Genomic DNA, 26142 nt, shown 5'->3' with positions numbered 1-26142 from the left:
TAAACATAAAATATAATAAGTGTACTATATTCTGAAAAACTCCATTAGAAATATTAATTAGGTAACTAAACATTTTACAGCTTAGTTTTTTAATATTCTTTAAAATCTCGTTTTTGCATATATGGCTTTCTACCTATTCAAGGTAGTTTATCGATTACTGGCATTGAGTATAAGCAGCATGTATTCTATATTATTTATGAAATTTTGCTGATTCGTTAGTATAGATTTTTCATGAAAACCAACCATAAAATATCTTTAATTAAACAAGATAAACGATACTTTAACTTTTCCAAAGTACACTCAAATGTGTTTTTACTCGTATATTTATATGCGCAGAAAATGATTTATCCAATACCTATTCTTTAAAAACCGATAAATTCATTGAGTCAAAATACACGATGGGAGATAGAACAAGATACACAATCTTTTCTCCGAAAAATATGTGAACAAATAAATTACCAACGCATGACTCTTTCTTTAAAATTTAAATTGTAAAGATGTGGGTGTGCAGCTGTTGCTATGGAACGCTCATTTGCTAATGAGCATTCGTTAAGAGGGACGCAGAAATGTCTCGGTATATGCAATTAATTTCACAAAAAAAGTAAGAAAAGTACAATGCAAGTGTCTCAAACCATCAGGACTGGTGATCATTAGGAAGATAGGTAAAATACTTTTATTTTTATCAATTTAAAATAAACTACTGTTTAAAGCAAAAATTAAAAAATTTCCATATAAATAGAGATTTTATTTAAATTTCTTTAAAATCCTCCAAGCTTAAATTAACAAACTTCGAAAAAGTGGTATAAAATAAGTCTAATCAACCTTTTTCAGTGTAAACAGTTACGAATGTAGAAAGGATATGCGAGTATGAGATTTTATTCGAATATCGATAGTACTGAAAATTGAGCTGCACTAAATAACGAGTTTTCCAGTAGGCTATAATTTCATCATTTTTGCAATGCTATATATAACGTTCATAGTGGCCTTATTCTTCTATCGTGTCAGCAAATTTTTGTTGAAATTGCTGACACTCGTATTAATGCAGCACTTAACCTACATTTCCTTATTCGTACGACGCGGCTGCCACTCATTTGACTCAGCACGAACTTTGCCATACACACCACGTATCATGCATACATTTAGTGTTGCATAATTTTTATTTGTCAATCTTTGGACGATGCATCAATCGAATCAATAGCGAAACTTTCAAGGGCACAGTCGATGAGCCAAAACACATCTATCAACGTGACTTTTTCGTAAGCTGAAACGCTGAAAACTTTATTGTAATACTTGCTGTGAATGGAATAGTCATAAATTGCTTCCGCTCCATCAATTTCTGAGAACTTATCAGCAGTATAATTTTCATTGATAATGAAAAGAATTGGTTACTATGTGGAAGAGATAATGGTAGAAATTTAAGCACGCTAGAGTAAGTTAAGAGGTTATTAAGTAAGGTCTCGGGCAATAATTAGTATTTAGATAGTGAAGTAATAAAGTCTAGTTTACATTAGTCAAGCAAAGGGGTGACTTTCTCGGTCGAAGTGGAAAAACCACAACAATTACGCTTGTGTAAACTAGTGCTATATCGGTGAGTATTGTGGAGCCCGCGCGGAGAGGTTTTTCTTGTCAAAGCTAAATACAAATTTCATATATGTATATTAGGTCATTCCATAAATAATGTATGTTTTGAAAGTGAAGAAAGTACAAACTAGTGCGACACTAATAATTATCATGGTCTATAAACAGAGAATATTTTACACGTTCTTTTCCTTTTAACAGGGAATTTCAATTATTCTCTTTATTATGCAAGTTAGTTTTGTGAATAGAATTATACAGCTTTGTATTTTAAGTGATTAGCCTAAACTCCTAAAAAATTATTAACCTTTGTACCGAAAAACTGATACGATCTTAATGATGAACACCGAATAGATAAAGATCTTTGGTTATTATATAAACGTTATCAATATGACTTGAATAAATGACTATATTTGTACAAAGTGAAAATGTAGGTGCCTTTGATAACCGTTTGATCCAACAGAGTCGCGCGTTTCCCTTTTCGGTTATAGCATTTTTTTACATGGTTCAATTTTCATCGACGAATGTACCAGGTGAAAATTACCTCTCGACATGCCCATCATTCTACCTGCAGAAGCTAGTACGCCTGTCCGGAATGAAGCCATCCTTGCAAAGTTCGAATTTCTTACCTCGTGACTTTCGGATTCCACACGTTTATCGTACCTTAACATTGTTCCTCAAGTATAGCATTGTTTCTCAGGAATTCTATCCTCATGAAAATTAACTTGTTATAGTTATGTATGAAGGGAATATGCTCAATTCCTGCTAATCCAAAAAATGTAGGTAGAAAATGGTAGGAAACTAAACAAGAAAGTTTAACAGAATTATCGAAGCTTAAAGATTCGCTAATTCAAGGCTTTCCAGCTGCCAGGCATCGCTAGGCCAATTCGTGTTTAATCTTAAAATGAATGTAGATTGAAAGAAAATCGAGAATTATAATTTTCACGAATAATTTAATTTTCCATGGTTCAGTGATATGCGTCATTCTTCCCAACTTTTGCTTTCATCCAACATTTCGATAATTCCTACTCGACCCAGTAGCTTGAAGTTAGCGCAGAGTATAGCCACTGGAGGATAAAAAAATTAATTTGCTTGCTCAACGTAGCAGTAATGATAATTTGCCTACGAGGAATATCTAATAGAGTAAAATAATACCCAAGCATTATTGAGTTGAACAAATTAATTTTTCTTCTTTGCCAAGCGAGAGGGTGAGGGAATAAGATAGGGATAGTGAGAAAAAAGAAGGATCATCAGGAAAAAAGGAAGAAGAAGGTGAGGAAGAGTGGAAAAGTCGAGGGAAGGCGCTTCGCAGCTTAAAAGATGCACGAACGAATAATATTCACTCCGCAGAAATGTTTACGGGTCTGAGGTTTCATGTTGCGGGCTCTCAATTAACTCCGACAATTAATTAAAAAATCCGCCGAGGGCCATAGGGTTGACGCAGGATAGCAGAGTGTTAGGTGTAGGTAAACGACAGCGATAGAGCGTCATGGTAGAGTGGCTTCAGGGATTCCACACAGATTTCTTCAGTTTCACACAGATCCAATCAGTTTCACACAGATCCGTTCAGTTCAACACAAATCCGCTCAGCTTCACACAGATCCGTTCACTTCCCTCAGAGAGAAGCCTGAGGAACTACGGGACCCAAGCTTAGTCGAATTGAATAGAACGTTCGCACATAATGGTCTGACGCCAGGATCGGCCTGATTAAAAATCCAATGCGCACCCTATCCTTCTTGCTTTCTAGCTCGATTTCAATTTTTTCGACCACTAAATGCGTCTCGGTTGCAAAATTTGAAACAGCCATTTACTCATCTATTTGCATCCTTTTCTAGACACCAAACTCCCACTATCGATATAGGGCTAAATCAAATTTAATATCTGTAAATTCATTCTCGCACGGGGAACCATTATATCCGTCAAATGTTTTAAGTATACAACGTGTCTCTATAATGTTTGTTTAAATAATTTCGTATAATTACTTCCATTTCTCTCAGCTGATTGCAATCTTGCTACTCCCACAGGATTTAATTCTCTTCGCAGTCCCATAATTCCCTTGTCCCCATTTTGTTCTGGCGTTTTTTAATTCCTACAATTATTCTTCCTATTATTGCTTCAATTTATCTTTCGCTCTAGTTTCGTGGAACATTTGTTGTAATTTTTGTTCTATTACTTCAAGAACATTTTTACGAAAAATCGTTTTTTCTATTATATTTCGTGAAACTTTATCATATTGAAATGCTGATTAAATTGGGATATTTGCTTTTGTTTACTTTGAGTGTAACCGAATATCAGATTAAAATATTGTTGATGAAATGTTTCATGCGTAATGTAATTTTCCTTTTCTATTATTGATATGGCTGGAACGAATGTGGATTTTCGTTTGTATGTTAAATACTAAAACTCGAAATTAGGTCGCTTTTAGTAACATTTCGTATTTACAGGACTCATCCAAATTGGGGCATAAAACCATATATGAAATATAGAAAATTAATATTTCATGAGAGCTTTAACAATTGTTTTTGTTTAAGTGAAACTTTGAAGAAAATTAATTTTATTAAATTATGTAAATTAGAAGCAGTATAGTTCTATAGAGAATTTGCATGAATTAAACGGAAAATCTTGTCGAAATAAAGGATGATAATAAATTTAACAGCCAAACTGCCGTAAATTTTCATCTCACGAGCGATAGATTTCTTGACCAGTTGCGTTTTCATTATCACTCCTTTCCTCGTTAATTATATTTTATTTTTACTGTCGGGGACTCTGTTTTTAAAGTTCAACTTGATATTTATGTAAAACTTCAATAATGTATCGTCAATTATAAACGTTAATGTTTCAAATTTTATAGAAGTTTACGTGGTAATAATTTTCCTATTAATTATATTGATTCTATTAATGTGTATTAGGGGTATATTATTGCATTACAAACCAATATCCGAATATCACTGTATGTTTTTATTGTTAAGTCGTATGTAAAATGAAGAATAAAGTTAATATACTTGTACGACTTTTTAAAGTATTTTAAATGATATATTAAATGAAACTCTGAATAGCCGAACTGATATAAAATACGAATACAATAAAAACTGACATAATTTAACTTTGTTGTTTAGTTGAAGTACACTTGAGAGCCAATTTTATTAATTATTTGCTAAGTGGGGAACGAGCGCGCGCGCGCGCGTTTGTATGGTTAGAATAAAAAAGAACGAATGGTCCATGAACGCCGTTAAAGGACAGCGTGCAAACAGGGACCGCTTTGTAGCGTCTGTGTAATAAACAATTCTGTTTCATGGACTAGTGGTAAATGCTTCGCGGTGTTTACTCTATCGCCATAAAAGCTGCGGGAGATAAATACAATGCTTCATAGCTTTATTTCTACTTGTACCAATCAATTCTACAATTCTTCTTTAAAAAATAAATTATCTATTCATCTGCATTCATTAGGTACTTTGCATTATTTCTTTTTATTTTTAAAAAATGTTATATTTCATTTTATTTATGTTTATGCAAAAACATTTAAATTAAACGCGTATAAGATTGCTGTTGTAAATTAGGTAAAAGTTTATTGATGAAATAAAAACAATATTTTCCACTATAGGCATTAATTTTGTCGATCATAACCTTACGAATTATGCGAGATATGTGAATGGTAGCTATTTTTTCTTAATTTTTATTGTCAATTTCTTTTGTTTTTAAAGGAAAAATGTGAATGCGCTACAAACTGCTTAAATATAGAGTTGAGAGAAAGAGAGAGAGGGGGAATGTATGAAACACCTGTGTATGTTTGTAAGTGAGAACGACGTTCATGGCAACCTGTGTCCGAACATCCGGCTTTAAAATCGAGTTTGCATTTTAAACTGTTTTCCCTTAGAGGTCATCAAACGCTCCGTTTACAATTATGTTTACGCTTATGTTACTTCGCTGTGTTATGTTAACTCATACATGAAACTGTTGTATAAAATCATATTAATGTTTAAACTTTGTTTCCCTATAAAACTAATTTGCTCCAACAATAAGTAGTGATACGATTTAAATGACACCAGTCTGAACTTAATAATAATTAATAATTATAGTATAATAATTTTCATGTATCCTGCATCACTATATGGAAAATTCTAAAAATATAAACAGCAAACAGGTTTTAAGCTGACAATTTTCAGGGCTCTGAAGTTGTGTACCATTCTCCTAAACATTATTTATAAGCAATAAAAAAAAAAAGACAGGATGAGTGACAAATTTTTGGAAGCAAGGAAGAATTTTTTATTAATCATGAGAAGTGAACAAGCTAACGGGAAAAGCAACGTCCTTGTAGCTTGATAGAAAAAAGTGAAGCTTTAAATTGTTGCAAGTAGCGTGACGCTCTGTCCTAAAATGGGCAAATTGTCGAGCAAAGTGTTGCACCGCAATCCACTGCGGGCCAAACTCGGACATTCGGAATTAATGGAAATCGAGTCACAAATTAGCCAACCGACCATGAGTGTGAAACAAAGTTTTAATCTCCACGAGATTAGAGAGATTTTATTGGCGCACCTATAACCATTCGGGTTTGTCTTTAACGTAACCATGGGCAGAAATTGGATTAACCGTGGTGCATAACCATATTTTTATAGAAATAAAAAGTATGTCGGAGTCGTTTTTAATTACTTTTTCGTTAATGGTACATTAACGTGATTTCGAGGACTAGGGGCGGGGGTTATACCACTGCACAACTGCTAGCTGCTGTCATAAGCGTGTAATTTATACTTTGCAGTTTTTCGATCCGTAGTCAGATATTTTCTTACCATTGCGAAATATTAAATTCTCTGCAGCGCTGGCGTAAAGAAAGGGCCAGGAACTAATTTACGAATGACGCGTAGCTGAGAGAGAGAGAGAGAGAGAGAGAGAGAGAGAGAGAGAGAGCCTCTCTCTCTCTGGACTTCCTAATGAAATGTTAGAAGCAGAAAAATGAGAACAAAGAAGATCCTCCCTACTTTACCACACAATATAATTTACCAACGATAATGCGAACATATAAAAGAGCCTTTTATACTATAACCTTCTCTAACCCATTACCCCTTGTCCACAGCCCTGCGTTTCGCGTTTTTATTTCTAAGAAGATTTTATTTCAGTAGAGATTCTTTTATGAAATTTGCAAATTCTTCATGCAAGTATCGTAGTTTTGACAAAGTTACTCTCAGACCTTTCAGTTTTATTAAACTACCTCTGTCCTCCCGTTAATGCACGCCAATTTTCTGAAAAGTAAATGGATGAAAGTTGAAGAAATGCAATTCTTACCTTATCTCTGATTTGCTGTCGAATTTGCTCCCGTTCTTCTTCCATCTTACGGTGCTTCTCCTTCCTTCTCTCCTCGGCTTCTCGGATGGCCTCTTGCCTTTCCCTCTCTGCCTCTTCTTCCTTCTCCTTATCATCCTCATCTCCCCCCTCACCCCCGACCGCTCCTGCAAAATAAAACGTTCATTTGACAATCGGCATTACAGTTTCGCCTTTCGTATTTCGTGCAATGGCTCGTGCAAATATGTCGAGTGTTATTATATCATTCGCTTCAGCTGGAAAAATCGTTCGGTGGAGTCAAAATGGCTGGTTTTAAGGCACTCAGGGTGAAGATAACTGGTCTTATTTTATTCATCCAGCGGGCTGGCTCGGGGCAATCCCTGAGCTACGGTTAATAAGCCATAGGGGTTCATCCCTCGGGATTTAAACTAGTAAATGACCTTTCTCAGCGTCAACGCCCTGCTTTCGGCACTTCCCAAGCTCCTCCTCGTTGCTGCTTCTGCTTTTGCTGCTTATAGTTAGCTTACTTACTTAGCCCTGTCTCTCAGCCAGCCTAGCCCGTGTCCTATCGATTTTCCTATTTCCCAGCGCTCTCTACCCCCCTCCCCCTCCCTCTCTCCCACTTTTCACCCACTCCCATCGCTTACCATGCCCCGCGTATAACTCGCTATACACGAAATCGGCAGAGAATTTCGTTACTTTAAAACCGTGACTCCTACCACAGCAGCAGAGCAGCGCCCAGTGCAGCAACACCCCAGGAAAGGGGGGAGGAAACCCTCCCTAACTCGGCTGTTAACTGGCACTCCCATCCCTCGTGCTTCTAATGCGTTTTCAGTCTAAAACGATTCGATACGCCCGCTGCTACTTACTCGACGTTAAACTAAATAGCTTCCACCGTGCCACTCTCTCTCTCTCTCTCTCTCTCTCTCTCTCTCTAGCACTTGGAAACAAAATTATTCGAATCCTGCATCACTGCATCCAAGTTAGGTTATTGGATAATTAAATTATTGTAATTTTAATTTTCTTACTCATTATTATTATTGTAAGTATTGTCCCCAATCAATCATTATGCAACGAAATTATACATACTTATTTATAATATTTTTTAAATTGAAGAAAGATTATTTTAGTTTGTCCAGGCCGACACCTTTCAGCTCTTTCGGAGTAAAACTTTGAAAAAGTACCTGTAATTCTCACGATTGTGACGATTGAATTGGTGATTCAGACAAAAAATCGATTCGAATGTTTTGTACTGTCGTTCGTACCTACTTAAAGAACACAAGGGAAAATAGGGGCTTTGGTAGGTTCAACAAAGTTATATTGGTTTACTGAAAGATTACAGGGATTCTTCGTGAATTGACTAGCGAGTAGACTGAATTAATGATATTGGTTACTTTGTTATTGCTATATTGTTATATATTGATTTATATTTGTACACACACAGAACAGAAACTGAAAGATCGAATTTCGTGAAGGCCCATAAATTAACATATGGAAATTAGGGATTATAAGCGGACGGTTAAAAAAGTGTCAAATAATATCTAGATTGATCGATAGCTGGGCGATTAGAGGCTTCGTGTTAGAGAAAATTAATTTATATCGTCCTCTCTGGTTTTAAGTAATTTCTCTCTCTTCATATCTCTATTTCTATCTATCTATGAGAACCTCCCTAGAAGTAATTAGTGAAAGAAAATATTTATGTGTTACATTTACGTTTTATAAAAATGTTAAATTTTCAGTTCACACTGTGAACTATCTTTGGAGCAAATGATGTTTGTGTTTTACAGAATCAGTGAAAATTTAATGCTTATATATAAATTGTGTAGTTTATAAAGCAATTATCGCAACATATTATGAATATTGTTTCTGTATTTATATATATATATATATTATTGTGCTCAAATGAAATTGACTCGCATTATCTTCAGAAACTACAAACACACAAAATAGAGTTGCGATAATAATATTACAACATAATAAGGGAGTAGGAATTTTAGATATGTTAGAAATTCTACAATTCATGCTAGTAAAAGAAAAATCATGTACATATAATATTCCATATTACTTAATTAACAGATGAAAATGGAATACTTGGAATATCTACGCGAAAACATTTGAATTAGCAGGAAGAGAAGAAAACAGTAAAGACAAAAACACAACGTAGTGAGAATGAGACGAGAAGAAAGTGTAACATCTATACTTGTGGGCAGTTGTGAAAGCAGTAAAGCTCGAAACTTTTTGGTATATGACCGCTTAAATTGTGTGTAATAACATAACATTGTGTATGTGTGTGTGTAAATGAAGTAAATAACATGAAGAGAGAATAGAATAATTTAGAAAGAAATTAATATAATATATAAAAGGAAAATGGTGTGAAATAATTATCACACATATTTAATGGTTACTTAGAATGAAGTAGTGTGTAAGTAACATGTTGACATTATTCGTTCTGTGCATTCAAATATAAATATAATGCAATAAGAATGTGTAATAGTGCATATGCTTATTATTAGCGCTACTTATCGATAAATTTTGTCATTTCTGATTGAAATTTTTCGTATACGTATACATCTACACATTCTCATTTCAATAACACAGTATAGGTGTGCAGGAGTGAAATGAGACTGAGTGATACTTTTATCGTCAATGTGCCTAAATATTATGTGTATAATAATGTAATTACTGAAGCAGGGGCAGCTAATAAACTCCGTAAATAAATCAATCTATCCTCCCTCCTCTTGGTCGGCCTCTCATTGCAATATTTCTCCAGTGAATATATTTCCGGCTAGGTTCTTTCAAGTTCAGACTAAACCTCGTCTCAGTCAGTTTCTTTACTTATATCCTTTATTTTTTATTTCTTTAGGCACAATTGATGTTACTTATTCAAACATTAAAGTACAAGAAAATCTTCCTGTCCTACCATTAATATTCCATTCTTAATTTACAATTTTCTTCGTTCTTTATATTTCCATTACTAACATCATCGTATAATGAAAATTTAAATTACTTATTTAAAATATATATATAGATTTTTACTCGAAAGTAAATTAAAGCATGACGTGTACATCCTTTCCCATTAAGATTTGACGTAAAAGCTGCAGCGACTCAGTTTTTAATAATGAACTATTAAATAAATTGTCAGTTGGTAAGAAAAAAAGGGTCTTCTAAGAGTGCGCAAAGTCTGATTAAAATGTTACAGAAGAGCAGGATTTCTAAGAAAAAAACTGAGGAAGCGAAAGGATATATGAATATAAAGATATAAAAGAGGAGTATTTTCTTTTGGAAATTATACTGAAACTTTGGAAGTGGAGGTTTTTTAGAATTTTCAGTATAATTATGATTTTAGTGTTAAAGCTGAGCATTATTCGATAATGTACAACAGTTTTCACATCATTTTCATGGATTTGATAATTGGAAGGGAACATCATGTCTCCTCGTAACAATTGCACGCTCCATTGCGAGGGAAAAAGCGATAATGGTAGGTGTTGCATCCAATTGCCCCGCTATGAAATGAACCGGCAAGAACAATGAGCTTATTTTCTCCTACTGCGTACTGTGAGAATGTGTTCAGAAATTGCAAATATGCTGTGCACTTTACATATTCAGTTCTTTTTTTTTAAACTATAATAAAATAATTAAAGTAAAAGAGTGTGATTGATAAAAGAAAGTATTTATACTATATTATTATTTAATCACTGTAATCAAATTACTTTCAGATTTGAAAATGAAAGGGTGGAGTTAAAGCAGTGAAAAGTGAAAAATGATCTAGTTGGTGGAGGAAAGCCCTCTAAAATGACTGCAATGCGGTAGTATTTTACGTGTGTTGGTAGTTTCAACCATGTCGCATCTAATGTCGATGAAAACGATTGCAGCCGCTTGCTAATTGACTTTTTGGACTCTCTGAATTTCGAAACATGGTAGATTCGTCAAAATCCATCCATCATCTGATATATTTTAAATTGATTTACTTTCAAAATTGCTTTACCAGCTAACTTTTCAATTACACTCTGCAGATAAGCGAATTTCGTTAAAGTCCTTACAAGGCTTAACTGTTTTTCTTTTAATTAGCTACTAATGCAGGATGCTAATGGAAATTGTAATATAATCTTTTATTATAAATCTACATCAAGCTGCTGCCAAGACTGGTCGTTTGGTATAAAAAATATAAAGTTCAGCATATTAAAAGTAACGGTTATGTGCACTTATTAGAGGATATTAAAATCGTAAAGACATATAATAATAATAGTATTATGTTTCAGAAAATACTGAATATTGATAAGAAGAGAAACCCTATTGAGGCATATAAAACTCAGTAAAAGTATGTTCAATTTCTTTATAATAAATGCAACGCGTAGTTTGATGTGGTTTAAATATCCATATTGTACTTATTATTACGTTTTTATGATCGGGGATTAAATTAATAAAACCAGGATTCAAAATGAGTAAACTTATACTTGTACGTTTCCTCGCTGATAGTATTAAAGGAAAAGAGGATACGATGATATATGCAACGCGTAGTTTGATGCGGTTTCAAATATCCATATTGTAATTATTATTACATTTTTATGATCGTGGATTAAGTTAATAAAACCAGGATTCAAAATGGATAAACTTATAGTAATATATTTCCTCGCTGATAGTATTGAAGGAAAGGAGGATACGATGAAATTTTTTACTAGTAGAGGGAGGGAAGGAGCTTGTGTGAGAGGGGTTGGAGTTGAATGGGACGAGTGCGTGACAATATAAAATCACACAAGCGGAAGAGGAGAGCAACAAATAGGTGGAAAGGGAAGGTGGAGAAAGTAAATAACTGGCTGAACGAACACGATCTATTGTTGAGAGTCGCGAAACTTGAAGGGAGGTGAGTTTGTTAGGTTAGGTGTATAGTAACCAACTTCACGGGTGCAGACTCGACAACCAATTACTTGGGTAAATACATACAGAATGAATGCTAATGAGGATAGGAATAGTATGCTAGGCTTCATTGCATTAAACTCTAGAAGCTATATGCAATTTCTATCATTTGATCCCTATTTATTCTGTAGAAAATTGTCTCCACCTTTTAGTCACATCTTTCTAACATTTTTAAATCATTAATTAGTGCACTTTAAAATTTAACGAAACATTAAATATTCTCATGGTAAAGGCTGCATATTTAACTAACTCACTCAAGAAATACTCGAAAAATTGATTAAAGTTGCATTTGCTTGATAGTTTTTAACTCAGGTTAAGGATGGGTCTGTTTAGTTTTTTTAAGTACAAGAAGAAAAAATCAGAGACTAGCATTAAAGTTAAATTTATCATTTTTACTAACGTAAGAAGATTAAAAAGACACCATTCATGGTTCTGTTTTAGTAAGCATTGCTCATGCTCTTATACTAAATAGTGGAAATAAGTTTATTTCTCATTGAATTCACAGCGTCCAATATATTACAACGCACTCAAAATGGAAGCTTAAATAGTTAGCTAGATCGTTGGTGCTCGATGGCGAATATTAATCTTGAGAAATATACTCATGACACGAAACGATTGAACATTTACTCACTCGAAATAGCTTATATGTTTGCGATTACGTGTAAATCGCGCGGAAAGAATGTTCTATACTTGTGCTGTACGGCGAAGGATATAAAAAACTTAGAAACTTCTCCATCCTTACCTTAATAGCAAACAGCAATGGACCAAACACTGTTCTCATAAAGAAATATATATATTAGGCGATAATATTACTTCATAAAAACTTTTATGCAAAAAAATGATTTCTAAATTTACTGATTTATTTATTCCATAAATATAAGCATGACTATACGATACACCATTGGATTATATTTCGTTAAATTAAATTTGAGCTGCTATAAAGTTTCGATTTGTCGTAACAATGATTGAACGAACATATAACAATAAGAGAGTAATCCCTCAAAAGTAAAATATCTAATAAAGCTAGATTTCCTGAATTAATTTTAATAACAGACTTTATTAAAAACAAAAAAAAATATATATATATATATATAAGCCAGACACTATAAATTAAATACCATATGAAAATCAAAAACTACAAAAGAAAGTTGCAAATATTATTACTCCCTGTATATCGTACTGTACGTCTCACTATACAGTTTCTATTTGCATCGAGTGATATTTCACCCATGATACATTTTAATAGGTAAGGGAGTTAATTATCGGTGCTTAATGTCCTGTGATGGAATATATCCTTAGGATTTGCAAGTCGAATGCGTTTTAAATTATGCGCAAAGTGAAGGGGAACGAATTTGCAGGTATAGGTACTGGCTGGATAGATGAGATTTGATTCGCACAATCCCCATGCTGTTTCATGGTCGTTACAATCAGCATGTACATCAATGAAATCATTATGTGGGCTGGCAATATACAGGTAAGTAAAGAGACAGTTAAACAGATAGCCAAGAAGTGAAGTAGACAGGTGGTACTGTTGGCTTGGCAATGAGACAAATCGGTTCGATGGAAGCAAAAGGTGTGTAAGTGTGTGTGTGTGTGTGGAGTATGTGGGCGGGGCGAAAGGTATATATGGGGGGGGGGGGGGGGGAACTACAGTACAACGAAGCTTAGGAATAGATACTCATCTAACTCATCCACCTGTAGTCTCTGTAGTATAGTTTCGTTCGAACGAACCTCACACGAGTTTTTATACTGAAAGCGACCAAGCTATTTCTCGCTCGGCTTCACCCATCTTCTTTCCATTTGTCATTCCCATTCGCACGAGTTTTGTCTATTTCACGAACTCTTATCTGTACTGGCCTCGCTATTTCTAGCCTCGTTTCACTCTAGTTTTATCTTCACTTATAGATTTTTTATTCATTCCCTCCTTATCACAAGTACATTTCGTCGCTTTCTTCAATTTTTATTTCCGATTATCTCGACTTATATATATACCGATACTTTTCACTTTTACTACTTAATAAAAATATTGTGTTGTCTTTGAATTTTTATTTCTTGAGAAATTTACACCTCAATACTACAAAATTGTTCCGATTTGCACTTTTACTTTACTCGACGGTGTACAAAGGAATGAATAATTTCGTTAGCATAAAGTACAATTTCTATTTGAAATTTAGCAGCTTATCCTGCCTCGAGCTAGTTCTCCTAGGTATTTTCTTGCCGATTTACCGGAGATTTCTATTGCTTCCTATTTCTTTTGATTCTCTCTCTGAGAGTCTATACTATAGATATCCCTATACCCATCAACGACCTTGCATGGTTGAATTGGTACGTGGTTGCAATGGCCGTATTTCCTATTTGCGGTTCTTCTCACTCGCTTCCCATCCCTTCCCATTATCACTTGGTATTTTCAAAGCGCTGCTGCCCGTCTAACCACCTATCCGGAATGACCCACTCGAAATTGGCGTAAACTAATTTGGCATTCAGAGCAGCATCTGCGTGTCGATGATTGCATGGTGACGACTCGCATTAGTTTCCAGCAACCCAACCCTCTCTTTTCCACTCTGTTTTATACGCTCTCTGTCTCGCCCCAATCTTGCCGCAAAGCGTTATGTAAAATCTCGTTAAAATGCAGATCCAATCGTGCCGCGGTAGTGATATATTCGGTAGGCGCGTACCAAATTGTTACCCACCGACTAAACTCGTTCATCTTACACGTTTGTCATTTTCATTTTAATATTTGACGTGATCAAACGAAATTTTAATCCATTAATAACACTATGTTTCATTTATTTCACCCAATGTACTCAAGTGCTCTGACGCCTAGCTGTAAGATATATATAGGCCACTATTCGATAACGCAGCAGAGGGCGAAATAGAAAAAGTTTCTCAAATTGGCTAAAAGTAATTACTCGATAATATTTAGCCGAAATTGTTCAATGAAACGAATTTCAAAGTAATTTCACCACGCGCTCTATAATTTATCGTTTTATACGCGCAGAACGCGGTAGCGCTCGTTTTCCCAATTCGATGCGAAGGTGTATGGTTTCGACCCTGCCGTTAACGGATTAGATGAACATTGATCTGAAGCTCGCGCGTGGAGCCCATGATCAAATTGATTTAAGTATTGACGAATTTCTGCTTAATTGTGTCGGCGATCAAATGATAATATTATTTTAAATGAAAATTGTCTTTGACGAGAGAAACGCTTTACGAGAATACAGTGAGCGCGTGTAATACACCTTCCTAATGGCTTTGTTTCAATCAGCATTTGCCATATTTAGGCTTTTCATCTGATCTCTCGATTATTATTATCCAAAGCTTTGCCTTTTATATCATAAATTCATCTCCTCAAACATTTTCGATTAATCGAATAGATTGCCTTTTAAATTATTAACACCATAGTACGTACAATATACATTCCAGCTCTACCATGTAAAATGGAGAAAATTTATATATTCGATATTTTGATCAGTAAAGTATGAATTGGGTATAATATTAGATTTTTTACACTTCGGTAATTAAAGTAATAAATAAATTTTAATTTTGAAGCGTTTGATTTTTAAGTAAATATAGACGAATTTGGTAAAAGCAGGTTATTTTATTAGCTGAGTATCTTTTCTTGTACAATAGTATAGACAAGTGTAGACTCGATGTCAATAGAGTGTGGAGAACTCGTGAAAGAGAAGATGAACAAAAATCTGCTTCGGTGGTCTACACACGACCACTCTATTCGTTTTATCCGATGAAAATTGCATGCTCCTGACATACGTGAAGTCTTTTAAATCGTCCAAAGCCCGACACGTACAGCACCAAAGGTTTTTCCCCTTTTACTTGATTATTTTCCCTCTCTTTCTCTATATCTTCTTCTTTTTTGCTCCAATTAAATTAACCGATAAAGATACCACTGTAGACATGCTTCCAATAATTTGAAACAATTTAAACTAGCATATGAATAATTTTCTAGCTAACTCTTTTTCGTTGTAATATTTATAAATTATAGATTATTTGATTTTATTCAATGCCCTGGAAATAGTTTCGAGGAGCTTCTTTTTTATCGATCCCCTCTCTCTTGCCCCAAAAAATTAAAAACAATTGAAAAATACATTTTTAAGACTTTAAAACAGAGAGATTCTATTGTTTAATGATCTTTATGTAAAAGTAAGTATTTTTTGTATATTTATATATATGATGGTAAAATAGCAACACAAACTAATTAGCACAGAGTAATGCCAAGAAAAATATTTGATTTTAAAAACAGCGCGAAGAATTTTACAGACAATTAAGGTTTTTGATTGATGGGTAAATATATTTGAGGATGAATAATCTTAATAATATACGTGGAATAAGAAGTTTATTAAAAATTAATTGACTTAATGTTCGTACAGTTTTCTATTTTACACGAATCATTAGCATAGTAGATATCACTGTACCATCTAATTTACAAGCAGATTATTACAAAATGGAATATCTTATTTATACATATACATAAGCATGGCTCAAGTTATGCTAGTATTATTATCATATTAACTAATTAAACAACCAAATTAATTAAATTATCAGAAAGTATAACTAAGATTAAATATTCTATTATAGCATGCTTGAACCATTATAATTATTATAGGCAGATAATTATATATTGTTAGAGGATACTCACACAATCAATTAATTTAATTAAATAGGAAGTTTATTGTTTATTCCAATTTTTTCCAACGATCACTTTTTCTGGACCTATTGCTTTTTTACGAATCATTTGGAAGATGCCAAGTTTTAGATGAGATTTGCATGTAAATCGGTCATTCGCGCTGCTTAAGGAATTCCAAAATTGGTTTTATCCGGATGTCTTATTCTCGTGGGTCCTTATTCCACTTCCTTTCCACGGGTTAACTTGAAAATACAGTTGCCACGAATTCAACGAAACTTCGAAACCGAATATAAAGTAATGCAAAAGTATGGTAAACGTAGGTCAGTAACGTTTTAACAAAGAAATGTACTCCAGTCGTAGTGAAAATTTTTTCAAATAAATTTATGAACTCTCCCTCCTTTGATATGAAAATAAAATTTACTGCTTTCACGTTAGAAAGTAACGAATCAGAAAAAAAGAAGAGCACCCCTTTCAAAGCATATTCAGCATGGGATGTAAATTGTGATTCGCTTCAAGTACTCGTAACACGCAATCATAGAAAATGTGAAAAGCTTGCGTAGGCTGCGAGTGATATATAATAAACGTGAGGTTTATTCGCGGGTCTATTTAGAGTATTTAGACTTTTGTGGGTAGAAAGTGAATAAGTTTTGCGATTCCTTGGAGATTTTCATTTTATTTTTGGGCGATTTTTAAGCATAGCGGTTTGCTAGACGAGAGATCTCTCTCAGATTGGTTAGTTTTTGTTGGTGGCCTGAGAAGAAGTTAAGAGAAGCGCGAAAGGAGACAAAAGGTGCTCGAAACGCGGCCCGTGGGGCAAGAACAAATTGTCTGGTCGTTTTTGCACTCATGCATAAAACATGACTTCGTTGTCGGACGTTAATGCAAACAGACATCGAACTTGCTGGTACCTTGGAGGAACCTTCCTCTTTCCTTCTCTTTTCCTCCTCAACCTCATCCTTATACTATCTCATCCCGAAGCATCAATCTTATTAACTAGACTCACCCGTGCTTGGTTATTCCTTCGTCCTTTTCTTCGATAAATTTTCCTTACTATCAACCAACATCCTGTCACCTGACCTCAACCCTCCCTCCACCATTTTCAGTTCGCTCAATGAATTTTCACCCTCCCGCGATTCCTTCAAGCGCAAAACCATCGCAGTAACTCATGAATATCGCTAAATGATTTTTGTCTTCATAAAAATAAACCAACACATGGTTGCGGTACAGTCTCTCCACGTTTCCTGTAAATCTCACTCAAATCCACCATGAAAAGGATCTATTTCTATTTTTCGCTCCAGTATTCCTATACTTAACGCCTTTCTGGAACAATAATAATAACAATGAACGTTTAAGCTACGCTTATCGATAGGTAAACGTTTTCTTCTTCGTCCCTTTTATTTTTCCTCCTGAGGGAATGGAAGCAAGAAATAAAAGAAGAAGAATGTAGCAATCGCGTAATGTATCCGAACCATTATTCTCATCTTGATTATTTCTCGCCCAACTTGCTTTATTTTCAGCAAGATCGTTCGCTTTAATGGTCACGGGGAGTTGTATGGCGGCCATTATGGGATTGCAGTAGTATCATTGCCTGACCAAAGCTTACTTACAATGAAACGCCTGAATAAGCCAGAAATCAGTTTTAGATTTTAGATTTGCTTTCATGTCTGCACAGAGAATTGCAGATTTTGCACGTGCGCCTATGTTGCTTCGAGCCCATATTACACCAAAAAACACTACGTGCGTGCAAAAGGCTTGCATAGATTTCTAAATAATTTGGTCAAATTGCAGGAAAAATTTACGAGTGCTCGAGCTCTTACATTCCATTAGGCTATTCCTTAATATCAGATTAAAAAAAATATATTTAACGATGCATATTACTGGCTATATAAAGATAATACGCGTTTAAGCCGAGCTCACGTATTGTTCCCATAATCTCAAGTCGAGTGGGCTTGATAAAGCTACTTCAGTATAATTAACCACATCTCCAGAATTCGCTGTCGGATCGATCGAAGTTGGGTGTGAGGCAAATTCATGTATACTCGATTGGATTGTGTGTCATTGACACAATAGTCAATACCAGTGTTGTGTATTAATTAATATCCCCTATCTCGGTTTGATTACCAGTCGTATATTTGCGAAAGCTACCTTTGTACATTATTATTTATCGATATTGTACGTTACAATTCTTCTATTCGCTTGCAATACAGTGATTGGCATCGGCAGAATTGTCCGACCTTGCTGTGTTACAGATTACCATTAAACTAAAGCTATCTTTATTATTTTTTTAACAATTTTAGCCAACCAATATTGATACGGTCACTCGAAGGCTGTTAGATTTTCAATGAACTGTCATTGATGTTCAGTGACGAGCTTCAAAGCTGAAGAGTTTGTCGGCCATTGCCACGTAGGATCTTCCAGCAGTAACTATTACAGTAAAACGAGATCGATCATTTTCGTTCGTGCCAGCCGAGCTTTCGCGTGCAAGTAAATCGTGATATTTACGCTCGATTTTTACTTATATACGCTAGTAATTTACATCTGAAAAATGAAGACGGATAGCTTGATTCGCAACCCGATGAACTTTTCCTTTCGCTGGTCATCGTGTAATGGGTAAACATAAGTATAGGAGGGTCCGAAGAAAAATGTCAGCTAATTTGCGTGTTCAAATACCTGAAAGTTCCCAAAACACTAACAATTTTTCTATTTTTGCAAAATTTACATCGAAACATTATAATTAAAATGTAGCAGTACTAATAATTTATTATACTAAATTCATTGACAAAAATAGTTATGATGAAAGGTAAAATACGCCACGAGAGAACTGAAAGTATTATCAAGTGATAGAAACGTTAAAATGGGAAGACTGACAACGATATTAGTTGATTGGAGCAGAAATTGTAGGAATTCTTAGAAAGCTTGAAATGAGATTGGAGGGGTAAATGAGACACAGAGTCTTTTCTTGATGGTATCTCTAAGATTTTTCAATCAGGGAGTTGGTAGGTTATTCGGTGAATTCTCTTGAATAAAATTCTTTGGAAAAGGGTTGCTTTGTTTTTCGAAGACGTTGAAAAAATGTAGGTGGTGGGAAAGGAAGAGGGGAGGGCAGTGTTGACGTGAGCCACCTCGCTAGTAATGCGAGCCTGACAGATCCTTACGTAACGAACCTCCATAGAAATCGTCATTAATCGTAAGAATAAAGGGCGACGTAGCATGGAATGGCATGGCGTATAGTGTGGCGCAGTAAGTTGGAGATTCGTATTCAGTACACGTCTCGGAATTAGTCCCATTGATTCCTAGTGCTCTCGTGAGCTGAGATAACTTTGTTTGGACGGAAACACGAGATCGTTCTATCTCTCCCTCTCTCTCCCTCTCTCTCTTCTTCAACCTATCTCACACTTTCCCTCCTTTCGCTACTGGAACAAGCTAGGTGTCTGACTATCCCAACCAGTTCCAGTATCGGGGAATACCAGGCCAATAATTCACGGTGCGAACTTGTTTTAAGTTCCCGAGACGCTTCAATTTGCCAAGTTGCGCGTTGTCCTGTTTTCAGGACAATAGACACATCGCGAACTGCTTTTTAAGGCAAGATTAACTTTCAAAAACTCTATAACAAAGGTACACTAATTCTGCAGCTCGGCTTACAAATTTTTGGTCAGAGTCCTTAACGATTCAGCGTGCGATCAGATCATATTTATAGCTGTTAAAATTATGCAGCAAGTAGATTTATATTGATTGTTTTAAATTAAAGTATCTGATAGTAATAGTTTATACGAGATGAGATAGTACTGTGGATAAGGTATATATAATTAAAATGAAATTATTATGCAGTTTGGAATAATAGTTGTTAAGCAAAATATGTGCGATCGATTATCGAACGATGGCATGGTAAATGTGTAAATGACAAGCGAGTGAGTATTTTATATGAGACAAGAAAATCTTTTAGACCTTGCGCCTAATAGAAGATCTGACGTAAGTTGTTTTAAGGCTAGAGGCACGTTTTGCTTTTTTAACGCTCCAATGAAAATTCCTAAACCTTTTTGTACACGACAGCTTTCAACTAATACGATTACACTCGTTTTTAACTTTATGTTTTCATTGCCAGATTGAACGAATCAATTAGTAAATATATGTCCAGAATATCTTATACTTTTTATTGATTCTCGCTATATTTATTATAAAGATAGATTTAACTTGAAGAAATAGGAATTTATTTTGTGAAAATTATATACACAACCACTGAAAGATAGTAATGGAAAATAGTAAGCACGTCTATTTGAAGAACTATATATTAATATTCATAGAACTCCCCCCCTCCCTAACCCCTTATTAAAAGATATAAAGTGACTACCACACTATTATCCCATAACTTTATTACGTACCTGTTTTTTATTTTAAATTTGCATAACACATTGAATAGTCTAGAAAATGGTACGTCTATATGTGACAAATAAAAATTTGTTAAAATATATATGCACATAAAAAAAAGTGGTTTTATCGATTAAGACAAAAATTTCATTTTTTTATGATTTATTAAAATTTGCCACGAAATATTGAAGTATTACTCTAATATAAAGATAATATTTCATTTTACGTAGCATCAAATTCCTTCGCGATTTTGAATCAAATGGTAATTATCACATTATAAAACAGTAAAACTCACATGTGCATAGAAAAAAGCAAAAATTTCCCTCTTAATCACTAGATGACAATTAATACCAGTTTTAAAGACAATTTTAGTACATTTACTGATTTCACACTGTAATATTTATTATTTTACCGATTCTGCACTGTAAAAGTGAAATATTGTTATTTTACAATCGAGGGGATTTGGTGACATACCATTATTGCAATTCTTACAATTTTATTTGCTCGATGCATATAATATTGATCGAATGAGAAATGCTGACAAAATATCTGTTACGAACAAAAATAATAAAATTAATATCATTGCAACAAAGAAGAATGCAAAATAAAAAATGGATAGAGCTTGAATATGCTTATGTAATTTTTAAGTATTTGTGGTCATTTTAAGATTAACGAGATTTGGTAAAAATGTAATAGTTTTGAATAACTTTTAGTTTTTGTTTTTTCGTGACAAAAATAGGACGGTTTTGCGCGTAATAGTAATAAATTCTATCGGGTTTTGAGACACTTTCATTCTCTTAAGGGTGAAGGAAACCTCAGTCAGTAACTGATCCGCGCTTAATACGTGACGTGACATGACAGCTTGCATATCACTTGGTCGATCGATCCAATAATCCTTGAATTTAAATCGAGCGAATATACTTCACTCCATACTAGTCAGATTCATTTTCACTCCGTGCAAACTTTCATCCCTTTCTTCCATCGTCTTTACTTCAGGCGAATAGTAAAAAATTATTTATGAAAAATAAATGCTAGCTAACACCATCACCACCTCCCAACTTATTCTACTCCTATATATCCATATCCTTAGTTTTTTGTGAAATATCTTTCTAAACTCGTTCAAAGCTCATTATTCAGTTTTCCTCTCCACATTTATCGATCGACGTACCGATAAAGGGTCATAAAGATGGATAAATATAAAAACTTTAACGACTTAAAAAAGTGAAGTGGCACTAGCACTAAAAAGTACTAAGAATGCTTCCGTCAGTAGTAAAATAATCTCGAGGTTAAAGCTGTTTATCGTTGTCCCGCGGAAAACTTGGGAAAGTACGATCGAATCTCGCGATCCGTTGGTTTTAATTAAAGCTGCACGCGAATGGGCGTTAGCACCGAGAGCCAAATCTCCAAAGTTTCTCTATTAAAGTGTATACAGTGAAATAATCGGAAGAAAAACGAAAAAATTCTGGTTCATCTCTCTGCTATCTCGATAGCTCAAGGTGTAGTTAAAAAACTATCGCAGCGCTATCGATGCAAATTTATGCGCTTCGTCTACATTAACTTTTTGCTTTCCTTTCGAAGAAACGTCGCGGACCAAGTTTCCAGAGTAATAACTTTGGAAGCAGCACCACTGAGAAATTAGTGCCGGCTGAATGACAAAATTGGAAATGCCTTACGCAATTGGCTTACCGATGGGATAGGATGGAAAACGTCTTCGTTGATAATTAATTTATACGAGATAAATATCAATTGGAAATTTGCCTTATGTAAGTTAAATAACCGAAGGAAAGAACTCTGCTGGCAATCACTGTTATTGCTTTTTTATTTTCAATTTAGATAAAACCCCTTCGGGGCATACCATTTGATGAACGAGGATTAAAACGAATGCTGCGTGAAATTGGCACGCTCAAAGCTAACTAATCAGATTTTAAGCCTGCGGCAAGTTTATTGTTCTGGCGATATAGCAATTGCAAAAAATGGTCAATTAATCGCTTCTGATTTGCCATTATTACCACCGGAATCAAGTTAATTCTCGTTAACGCTTTCTCTCAACAATCAGCCTTGCTCATTAACCAAATTGCAGTCACCTGGACTTTTTGTGCTTCGGCTCATTCAGGCACTAAATAGACCAAACCCTGTCACACAGTATAATCTCCTATACATGCGCATGCTCGTACAAATAAAGATAATCCATCGACTGGTCGCTAACGTTTAGCTGGCTCAAGCGCGTAATTCACCAACAAACATGAAACTGTACACTTTATTCTTCGTTCTGCAAAGGAGAGCAGATCAATAATTTTACAAACACTTGACAAGTTTTTTCACTAACGCATCGTGAAATATCGATAAAAATGTAAAAACTTAAATTTCATCTAACTAAAATTTGGTTTTTATAGGAGATAGTAAAAAATTTTATAATACAAAAAGTGATGAAAGCGTATATGCATATAGTCGTTAAAAATGCTCTAAAAGTAAGTTTTACCATGTTATGGAGCAAGACCAGAATTATCAACAGTGCAGCTAAAAAATGTTTTTACCGTATTAAAAATAGGTATATAATAATAAAGGGTAATGTGAAGTGTATTCTTTTTTTTCGCTATGATAATAGACGAAAGATGAATTATATTTATCATTATAATTTAGTGTATATGCATGGCTTCATGCACACAGTCAATTGATAACATTTTTTTTTGTTTCAGAATATAGAGAACATCTTTCAAAACATGTTTTCATAATGTATGCGTTTACTTTTCCTCATTCATTAGTTTACAAATTATTGCTCTTTTAGTCTATCTCACCAAAGTTTTACAGTGAACCTACAGTTTTGCAAAATAAAAGAAATAAAAGGAAGAAGAGCTAGAGGAAGTGAAAGCAACTTATTTTGTTAAGAGTTTAAAGGCTTTCAATTTAGAAGATTTTGCTGGATAACTCATGAAGCAAATAGTAGCGGATCTTTACAATTAAGCAACAAAGTTCGTAACAAGTTGTTCGGCTTACGACGCGTCGATCCTTTATCGAATTAGTTCTACTTCGAGATGATCTTTTCACTTCAGATAAATTAAGACGGATATTTTATGTTGCAGCTTTTCATTTGTCACGCGTTATAGCTTATTAAAGATAATTATTACAAATAAGTGCAGTTACTTGTGCCTCAAGCTTTTTTTTATAAAGGAACCTTATTCTTCCAAGAGAAATATTTCGATTTATTGGTATCATTTATATATTCTAGAAATCTGCTACGTTAGAATAAATCCTGGAGGATGAAAGCATTCAGCTCTATTGTTTATAATTGACGTATATATGCACTTGAATTTATTCAATATCGAAGTTTTGATATGAATTGTTCGTCTAGTTTTGGCACAACACAATAAATACGTTTAATTGAATGTAGGCTCCAATTAAATAGGTTTCTGATACATAGTGTATGTGTGTAATTGGAAGTCTGATAATGTATTTGTTATTATAATATAATATACAGATGACGAAGATGATGTTAGTTAATTATAAAAAAGAATTGATATTTTTCTAGATTGTCGAAAAATATTACTATAATTTCGATAGAAATCTTAGTATATTATTTTATTTCTCAGAAAAATCTAACGTTGCCATTCAGAAGTTTTACAATGTGTAACCCTTGAAAAAAAAGAATCCTTTCAAGCTATAAATTTTCTATGGGCAATAAAAAAGAGTTATTACCATTTATTTTGAATTTCTAGAAATGATTTGTCATGAAGTGTTAAGATAACATATTTTATAGCTGCATTTATAAAGGTTTTAAACTACCAACACACTGAACACCGACTGAACATTTTTGTTGACAAATAACAGAGATACTTCAATCTCGAGGCCAGGTTCGTGAGATCGTACAGGAGTTTCAGCTTAAAGCATGTTTCGGTTGGTATGCTACTAATCTGTAGCTCTTCAAGCTTATATTAGATAATAGACGTAAATTAAAGTATTTACTACATTCCTTTGTACATATTCAGTTATCAGTATCGATTATCCATTATGATTAATATAGCTTAATATACAAAATTAAACCATTTTACGAGTAACCAAATTTTTTTATTAACTGGCGCACTATAAGTTTAAAAATTAAAATTTAATTCATTGAAGAGTATGATTGAGATGAATAAATGTGCATAAGTTATTCATAACCTTCTTGTCAGAACAATCACAAGCATCAATTCATTTAAAAAGCGTCGATTATTTGTGACCGAATTATCGAATAATTAGGATCTGCAATTTCACATTCCGTTGCGATTTTATTTGACTCTCGTAATTAAAACGGTAGGATGAGGCTTTCGCTAATAAGTCTCATATTCATACAGTTATAAAACGTCATTCATACCGTTCGTTCGAATTGAAAATGCGAATGCGGGATTTCTGTCTTGAAAAATATTTCGCGAATTGCAAATGTTTCCGTTCTTTTCATATTTATAAGGCAGAGCGATCACATGAGCGCTTTTACAACCCTATCATATCGCACCATGGCATTCGGGGAATCAGGCAATTTAGCAGGAGAAACATTTTATGCAAAATACACGAATGTTAATAGGAGATAATGCCTGGCTTAATAATACCAGGAAACGCGTAAAAATACTTGTAATAAATGAATAAACACGTACGCCCGATGAAACTGAAATAAATAAAACAGCTTTCAATGAATATTGAACGTTCCTCTTTCTACATTAAAATCGTTGCAAATGCTTATTTTTCATTAAAAAAAAATTACATTTCACATTGGGGATGTTACAAAATGATTAAGGGTGGTGAGGGAATTTCCCAATAACGCGAAGAACACATACAGATTACACCACATGACACAAGATGAATATAATTTAATAATTAGATCCTTCATAGCATAAAAATGAATGATTTTTTATATTTGGAGCGATTAAAAATCTGACGTAACACGATGAGGTAGATATTTTTATTAAAAATTGCTGAGATTTCTTTAATATGTACATATATGCATACTGCACTTTTAAAGTATATAACCTTTGCTAATATGCTAGTTTACAGGAGATCTCCTAAAAGAGTCGTTTTATTTTTTACGAAAATTTAGTTTAACGACAGCTGTTTGGTCTCAATCGCGGCCAGTTTGCCTTTGCATGCGGATATCTGCATGCGACGCGGATTACCGTGTTTTATATGTACATATGTGTTGGGTCGTAGTAGTGGTAGAAAGGGTGGAGATGGCGAAGCTCAGGTTGCGGGTTGCGCGCTGACTACGTGACTAGCTTCATCGAGTAAGCGAAAAAAAGAGACGAAGCATGGCAGAAAGAGAAACAAGAGAAGCACGCGGGACTCGTTCAGCAATTTTGCACGATGTACTACGGAAGTGTTTCACTCGTTTCCGCCGTTAGATTTCC

At 34.3% G+C, this 26142-nt stretch overlaps 1 protein-coding gene across 1 annotated transcript in view; it reads right to left on the bottom strand.

Annotated features, from left to right (window-relative positions):
* The window catches only part of cpx (complexin), a 210684-nt gene that overhangs the window by 23930 nt on the left and 160612 nt on the right, over positions 1 to 26142 (bottom strand). The window contains exon 3 of the mRNA XM_066726514.1: positions 6853 to 7016. Coding sequence (XP_066582611.1) covers positions 6853 to 7016 — 164 coding nt within the window. The remainder of the gene's footprint in view (positions 1 to 6852; positions 7017 to 26142) is intronic.

The sequence above is a fragment of the Prorops nasuta genome, unplaced genomic scaffold, assembly GCF_024137725.1.
Source record: "Prorops nasuta isolate Cenicafe-Biocafe unplaced genomic scaffold, Cenicafe_Pnas_1.2 PNAS00004, whole genome shotgun sequence".
Classification (NCBI taxonomy): Eukaryota; Metazoa; Arthropoda; class Insecta; order Hymenoptera; family Bethylidae; genus Prorops; species Prorops nasuta.
This window is presented reverse-complemented; position numbering and strand designations above follow the sequence as displayed.